General features: G+C 47.3%; 1 protein-coding gene across 2 annotated transcripts in view; it reads left to right on the top strand.

Moving 5' to 3' along the window:
- Positions 1 to 212: 212 nt before the first annotated feature.
- Positions 213 to 7949, top strand: part of IGSF3 (immunoglobulin superfamily member 3) — a 96193-nt gene continuing 88456 nt past the window's right edge. For both annotated transcript variants that reach the window (XM_079117173.1, XM_079117172.1), the window contains exons 1-2: positions 213 to 367; positions 1037 to 1701. In XM_079117173.1, coding sequence (XP_078973299.1) covers positions 1659 to 1701 — 43 coding nt within the window. In that variant the 5' untranslated portion in view covers positions 213 to 367; positions 1037 to 1658. The remainder of the gene's footprint in view (positions 368 to 1036; positions 1702 to 7949) is intronic.

Below are 7949 nucleotides of genomic sequence, written 5' to 3'. Positions count from 1 at the left end.
GCAGGAGTCTGCGTGGGAACCGCTGATTAACTTTCCCGGCCGCTCGGTCCACTCGCAGCTCTAATCAGGTCCCGCTGCCCCAGCGCCAGGCGAGTCCCCCATGCCCCCGCCGGCCGCCGGACTCCGGGCGGAGAAGGGGCGGGGCCGGGGCGGGGCCGCTCACCGAGGCCTCCGCCCTCGCCCGCCGCTGCCTCTCCGGGTGCAGCCGGCCGGGCTGAGCTGGAGGGCGGGGCCTCGGGAGGGGCTGGAGCGCGGCTGCTGGTGCGGTTGCGGGCGGAGAGGAGGAAGCGGCGCGTCCCCTGAGGCGTGCGCCGGACGACCCACCGACAGACAGACAGACGCGTAGAGAGCGAGGCCGGAGGGCCAGGTCAGGCTCCCGCGGGGTTCCGGGCGGCGCCGGGGTGGGGGCGGCAAGGGGGCGCCAGGAGCCCGGCCGAGGGAGGCGGGGAGGGCTGGCGGCGGGCTCGGGCTCGGGGTCGGGCCGGGCCCGAGCCCCTTCCCCAGGCTGGTGGACCGCGCAGTGAGCGCGCTTCGGCAGTGGAGAGTGGAGCCGCCGGCTCCCTTCTTCCCGGTCTCTTTTCTTTCCTATCAGCGAAAAATAAACACCCGCGAAGGTAAAACAATAGCGGGGCCACCTGGGACGCGGCGCGCACCGAGCTCCCACGGTTGGGGCGGGGGCCAGCGTGGAACCCGGGAGTCGCGGCCCCTCCTCGGAGTCCTTTACCGATTTGCCCCGGTAGAGGGTGGGGCTCCCCGCGGCGCCGGACTCGGTAGGAGGCGACGGGAAATCTCAGGAGTGAAGCATTTGGTGAAAGTATTTCAGGAACAATCGGGCTTCCCACAATTGCCCTGCCGTGGGAAGGGAAACTGAGGCGGAGGAAAAGGTAGCGACTTGCCCAAGGTCAGAAATGCAAAGATTGGTTGTCCTAGAGGAGGGACAGGACCCAGGTGCTTGGACCAGCCAAGCGCTCGGCCCCTGTAGGTTTGGTGGCGATTGTATTTGCTTTTTAATAAATCTCTGTTGTGTTTGTTTTAGAAATCTGGCGTTGTGGGGCCGCTTCGGGGCTGCCGAATGCCCGCCTGCTTGTGTCCTGGGCAGGTGCGGGACAGGTGACAGCCCGTAACCATCATGGATGGAGAGGGACTTTTTGATGAGGAGATCCAAACTGTGGATACCAACCAGGTTGATTTGGCTGTCCAAGGTTTTGACAAAATCCGCCGTGTTCCCTTTGGGGAATCCGAATGAGGGAGATCACAGACACCTTCACTGCGAAGCCAAGGACATTCCTGTATAATCAGTGGATGAAAGGATTTTCTCAGCCTCTCATTCTCCCTTTTTATTGAGGATTAATCCACCACAATCTACAGTTCCAGTGGAAATTGCAAGGCACACAATGTGGCAGAAGACTGGAGTGCCCTCAGAATTGCTCTGGACCCTTCCTTTAGCATAAGGGAGTTTTCACACTTGCCACTCCCCTCCCTCCCCCCAGCTCCCTTCTTCTGATTGCCCTCCTTAACCCGTTGTCATTCTCCGAGTTAAGTTCTATTTCCAAAACTGTTCTCTGGAGCTATAAGTGGATTGCCAGAAATGAGAGATTAGGTGCTGGGAGAAGAGGAAGCGCCTTGTGTTGTGTCCTCTCACTGCTGCTGCTGCCGACATGAAGTGCTTTCTCCCAGTGCTGAGCTGTCTGGCTGTGCTGGGTAAGTGACTGCGCTTATCAGTGCAATCGATGTGAAAGTTTAACCTGCTCTTGATTCCTGTAATTCCTGTGTTTCTTTTTCCCATCAACTCTAGACTTCAGGGGACACCAGGAGGCAATTGGTGTGTCACAGATTGAAGTAGAGACCTAAAGGCCATATCTGACCCTGGAGGAATGGTGGGATATTGTTTGTATTTAAGCAGGAACATTTGCTGATTTTAAAGTGTGTGTCCTGGGCCATGGGGTGAGGTCCCTCATCTGCACATCCATGGTGTAGGAATGCATGTGGACTGTGAGCTAGCTTCCTGGAGTAGGAGGGTCATGGATGCTCCAGGGTTTTCACTTTTGTGTTGGTCTGCATTCATTCCTAATTGGAAGTGGCAATGTAATTCCCACTCTGTCGGGAAAGTCTATTTGGTGATAATGATTTTTTTTTTTTTTTTTTTTTTTGAGGGGAAAGTGGGAGTGTGTGGGATGGGAGTGGAAGGGAGGTTATTTCCTTACTAAGTGGCTTAGCGTTTGAGGATGTTAATCCTGTGTCTCCTCACCAAGGAAGCTCAGCACTGGGTCCTAGGGGAAGGAGAGATTGGAGAAGTTCAAACTGCCTGGTAAGGGCTGTGCTTGGTTTGGTTTTTGTTCCCTCAGAGAAGGTCTAAATGCTTAGAGTGGGAGGAAGAAACTGTGGTCCCAAGTGGTGAGCCTCTGATCTACCCCCATGAAGAGCACACCCCCACCAACACTTGTCCATTCTTTTCATGCCACCCAGCAAGACTTAAGTGTGGTGTCTTACAACATACGTTGGGTCTAGAATGAACTCACTATCGAAGATCTGGTGCATTCTCTCACTATCTCCTCAAACCTCAAACGTGAACACACCCCTTGCCCTTTATGTATGGATCTGTTCTTTGCATTTAAAGGGGTTATCACTACTCCCTGTAGAGTTTGCATCTCTAAATCTAGGTGTTTTGCACGTAGGGAATTTATTCGAAATCTTTTGGCACTGAAGTTTGCTTCCCTGCGTAGCCCACACCTTTGTGAGAGTTAACAGGTGTGTGGAAAGAGAATGGACTTTGGAGTTAGAGGGCCTGAGTTCCAGGCACAGTCTCACCATGATTGACATCTGAGTCTCAATAAAACCTCCAAGGGCTGCTGTGGCAAATAATATAAGATATTGTAAACATGTTGACTGCCTTGAGTAGTTTGAAACTCAATAATAAGCATGTTCAATCAGTGACTCCCAAAGTTGGGTACATGTTGATATCATTGAGGGAACTTTCAAAAATCTTATTGTTCAGGCAACGACCCCAGACCAATGAAAGCAGATTCTGTGGGTTGGGGCCCAGTCATTAGTCTTTGGGCTCTCCCAGGTAGTTCCACGCATAGCTGAGTTAGGGAACCAGTGTGTGAGTTCATTAGTGCCAGCTCCAACTGCTCAGTGCACATGCATATCCCAGTCTGGCAGCTAGTTTAGTCCTTTTCTGCCCAGCTGTGGGTTAGGATACAGTTTCTGTGTCTCCTGTCTACTCAGGCAGAGGCAAGAAGGCAGGTAGCCCTCCATTCGCCAGCCTCTTGGTGCTGCTGTATTTGTATTTGTTATACAGTATATGTCATTCACTCAGTATCTGGATCTGAATCAGCAATTAGTGATTCATGTGAATTCAAAAGTACACAACCAAGGAAAGCCTTGGGTGTGGAGTGGAGCGTGTGTGATTGGAGTGGGAAGGAGGACTGAGTAGAAAGGTTGGATTCAGGGCAGGAGAAGGAACCACCAGTGGGAACAAGGAAATGTGACATTTCTGCCTTTTGTTTCTTTTGGCTGCTGAAGAAATGTAAGGCAGCCTGCTGCTCTCCCTGCTGTTGGCTCTCTGGGCCACTGTGGAGCGGAGCTGGGCCCTTGGCACTAGGTAGTGTTACATTTTCCCTCCACCCCCACCCTCATGTGCAAAGAGGTGCTGTGGAGGAAAATGAGCATCAAGGTGATTTTAATGGGGAACAATGACAGAAGGCCATATGTGGGTGAAAGTGGGGACATTTGGAACTGTGGACAGACTTGGTAATCTCTGCCTGATTTTGAGCCTGACTGGTGGAACCTCCTCACTCCTCAATAACTGTCGGCAAGGCCGGGGAGCAGACCTGGCTGTGATTTAACCTGGGAGAAGCAGAAGGTGTTTGGGGAGGGAACGAAAAACCTTACTGGGCTTTTATTTCCTGCTTGCAGTCTGGTGCAGTTTGATTCATGCGTCAGCATTCTTGCCGTGTAATGTGAATTAGCATGTAATGTGAACTAATGTATAGTATGAATTTAAAACAGCAAAGAATCCCAAGGTTTTCAGCCCATGTGGAATCAAGTTTTGTTCGTAAAAAGTTGGATGAGGCTGAATGCTCTTCAACATGAGATGTACGGGTGCCAGCCTCCAGAAACAGTGATTTGAGTTTGGAAATCCTGTGATCGTGTGTGCAGGGGTACACAGGGTAAATCTCTTGAGTTGCTTGTGACTCTCTTAGCATCACTAGACCTGTGCTTTTCTGCTCTTTTCCTTTGCTGGAGTCTAGGATTTGGATCAGGCTCATCTTCTCCTGTTCTGGGGGTACTTATCCTGCTGGTGTCTTTGTCCCACTGAAGCTACTTGGCTTTAGGCTTGGCCTCTGACCACTGTATCTTGTTGCCTGCTATTGCAGGCTGGGTGCCTCACCCCTTGGAACCATTGGTTACTGCCACAATCCTTGTTTCAATTCCAAAACCACTTTTAGCCTGGGCCTAGGCAAGCCAGGGGGACAGTAACCTCCACTACTGAAAGTAGGAGGAGCCAGAGGGGCCCAAGATGGGAGCAGTAGTAAGGGCTGGTGTGAGCCCTAAGATGAGGGAGTGAAGAGGGAGGAGGGAGGAAGAGGGTAACTGGTGCTCAGTGCCTGGGAGCAGCCTACGTTAGTGACAGTGACAGGGAAAAATGACAACAGTGTGGGAGAGGAGAATAGGATTTGTATCTGCATGAACAGGAAGAGAATCAGGAGAGATGAAAGTTAGCTTTAGACATAGAAGCATATTTTGATTTTGGGTACCATGAAGAGTTACACCTCCCAGACCAGTGCTGATGTTGCAAACAAGATGAAATGGCTTTAAAAGTGTTAGCAATGACAAATGAAGTTGACGGTCTATCTCTGGATCAACACCAGAGAACCTGTATATGGCCAGCCATCATCTACATTTTCCTCTGGAGGAGAGAAGTTTGTTTGCAGAGTTTGGGAAGCCTCTTGTTTGAAAAGGATGGGAGTAAGTGATCACTTCCCAGTTAGTTAGGGGAGAGGCCAGAGGGTGCTTCCAAAAGAGACTGAAAGAAACTTTGATCCACTGATGGGCCTGAGCAGAGAGGCAGGACTGTGGAGATCAAAGGCAGAAGAGAAGGAGGAGGCAGAGGAGAGAAGTGAGGTAGTTTGGGCATTCAGGGGGAGGTTCTGAAGGAAAGGGATGAGAATTGTGATTTGTGGGCAAATACCACTGTCCTTACACTGTCCCAGAGGTGGTGCACTTTGCTTTTCTAAGAACTATGTGATGAAATTGCTGAAGAAGGGAATTCTTGTCAGGAAGACTAGACTGGCTAGGATGCCTTTTGTGTTGGTCAGCTTTTTGTCATTATAACAAAATACCTAGCATGATTAACTAATAGAAGAAAGGTTTACTTGGTTTACAGTTCCACTCCACAATTGATTGGCCATGTTGCTTTTGAGCTTGTGATGAGGTAGTACATCATGGCAGAAGGGTGTGGTAGGAGAAAAACACATTTAGTTCATCTCCAGAAAATGGAGGAAGAGGAAGGGGCATGATCCCACTGTCCCTTTCAAGGGTGTGTTTCCAGTGACTTAAAGACTTCTTTTTAATTCTACCTCTTAAAAGTTCATCACCTCTTAATACCACCTCCCTGGAGACAAAGCCTTTAACACATGGGATTTGGAAGACATTTAAGATTCAAATTGTATCATCTTTTTTTTCTTAAATAATTTTTAGGTTGCCAATGGATTATTTATTTATTTGTTTATTTATATGCAGTGCTGAGGATCGAACCTCACACATGCTTGGCCTTACACATGCCAAGCAAATGGTCTACTCTGAGCTGTTACTCCAGCCCAAACTATATACTCTTTTCAACTGTGAGCATCATTGAATCACCTCTGGGCAACTGGGACTGTTAAGATGTTCCATTTACTACATTTTTCATTGAAGCAGATGACTATTACTACTCTAACAGCAGTAATTCCAGCTATCTTAACTCTAGCCTATACTGAGAACCAAGCCCGCAAGCCCGCAAAACAACCCTGCAAGGTAGATACTTTGTATTATCATTTTTTTATAGATGGGTATATTGAAATCCACGGGGATTAAGTAACTTGCCTAAGATGTCTTACTGACCAGGTTGAAGTGGTGCTTCATAGTATTAGGGACCCAGCCTCCATCTGACTTGTCCCTATGTACACCTCCACTCCCACGATCACCTCAGAGTCCAAGATGGCCATTCAAGCCCCAGCCATTAGGAAGGAGGAAAAAGGTTGGTGAAGGGCAAACTCTCTTAAATTAAGGATATTTCCTGGAAGTTATGCATATCACTTTTGCTTACATTCCTCTTGGCTAGAACTTGGTCTTTTGGTTGTACTTAACTGCAAGGGAGGTTGGGAAGTATTGTCCTAATCCTAAGTGTCCATGCGAACTGTCAGAAACTTGAGGCTCTGTTATTTTAAGGAAAGGAAAGAATAGATTTGGAGGACAATTACTGTGGTCCCTGCCATAGCCACAACCTTTTAAGTGACAGAGTGGAATTTTGAAGACTGGACTGATTGGTGTCAAATCCTTTGTTCTTTCATTTGACAAGCAGCCCCTTTTGTGGGAACAAATCCTGGCCACAGTCTCTAAGAAACCTGATTGGGGAAGCATGAGCTCAGTGAACCACAAGTTGTTACCTAAAAGCAACATAAATTGTCATATATTAAACACTACATGTGTGATGTTAGCAGTGAGTACTATAATGTTATGGGATGCTTGTGTGCTGGCCACTGTGCTGTTTTCCATAGTACGGCTTTCTGTATGATGGCTTACGGGCTGTCACGTTCATCACTGTAGCCTTAGAAACTTGGCCTTAGGCCAGGCACAGAGTAAGTAGGTGCTCAGTTAAATTTTTTTAAACAAGTGAATGGTTTCACAAGATGTTTCTCTTGTTTTGTGGTGGTGGAATGGAACTAGGGCCTCCTGCATGTGAGACAAGTGCTTGACCAATGAACTACACCCCCAGTCTTCAGAAGATAAATGTTGTTTTTAATGTTGGCTTTGTTGATTAAGATGAGGACTTTCAAGGCTATAGAAGACTAAGTAATTTTGTTTAAAAGAAAAAGCTAGAAATTGGCAGAAACTGAATTTGAATCCCTTTTTTTTCCTGATTACAAAGCCTTTATTCCATCAAATTAGGGGTTTTTAACCTTTTTTGTGCCATGAATTCTCTTGGCAGTCCAGTGAAGCTTTTGGACCTTGTCTGAAGATAACATTTAAAAATGGATAAATTTTAAGAAATGCATGGGATAACAAATAAATTTTATTGAAATATTGTTATCAAAATATCAAAAGCAAATTAATGATATAGAAATATGCCTCTTCAATAACACTAAATTAAATAACTTCTAACAGCAGGTCTAAAAATTATTATGATTTTGGTGTCACGATGAGTATAAATGGTATTTTGGGGTATATGTATCCACTGTGATATGAAAGGACGTAATTTCTGTTGTGACAGATCACAGCTACTAGAGATATTATGATGTTGGTTGTTCCCATTCATAATCAAAGGAATCGTTAAGTTCACTTGGAGACCAGTGTAAATAGAGATATAATTTTTCCTCCATTTAAGTTCACGTACCTCTTGAATTCTCTCCGTAGACTCCCGCGGAGTTCAAAGTATAGTTCAGTGTAGGTGGTGGTTGTTGAGGAAGACATGAGGTTGTTAGCAGACTCAGACTGAGTGTTCAGAAATGTGTAGGATTTGGATGGAAAGCGCCTTCTATTTCCAGAATAGTCCTTTGTGTATTAATTCTGTCTTTGCTTGGTGAGCAGTCATAACAGTGGTTGGAATGGCCTTGTAGGGACTGAAGAAATGACTCAGTGGCCATAAGGAGCAGTTCAGGTTGGATGATGCTGGACAGGAAAATTGGTTTAGATTATAGTGAGTTTGGGATTGGTGTTTAGAATGGGTCCCTAGAGCTCAGACCCCT

This window comes from Sciurus vulgaris (assembly GCF_902686455.1).
Source record: "Sciurus vulgaris genome assembly, chromosome: 1".
Lineage (NCBI taxonomy): Eukaryota > Metazoa > Chordata > Mammalia > Rodentia > Sciuridae > Sciurus > Sciurus vulgaris.
The sequence above is the reverse complement of the archived record's forward strand: the minus strand, read 5'-3'. Positions and strand labels throughout refer to the sequence as shown.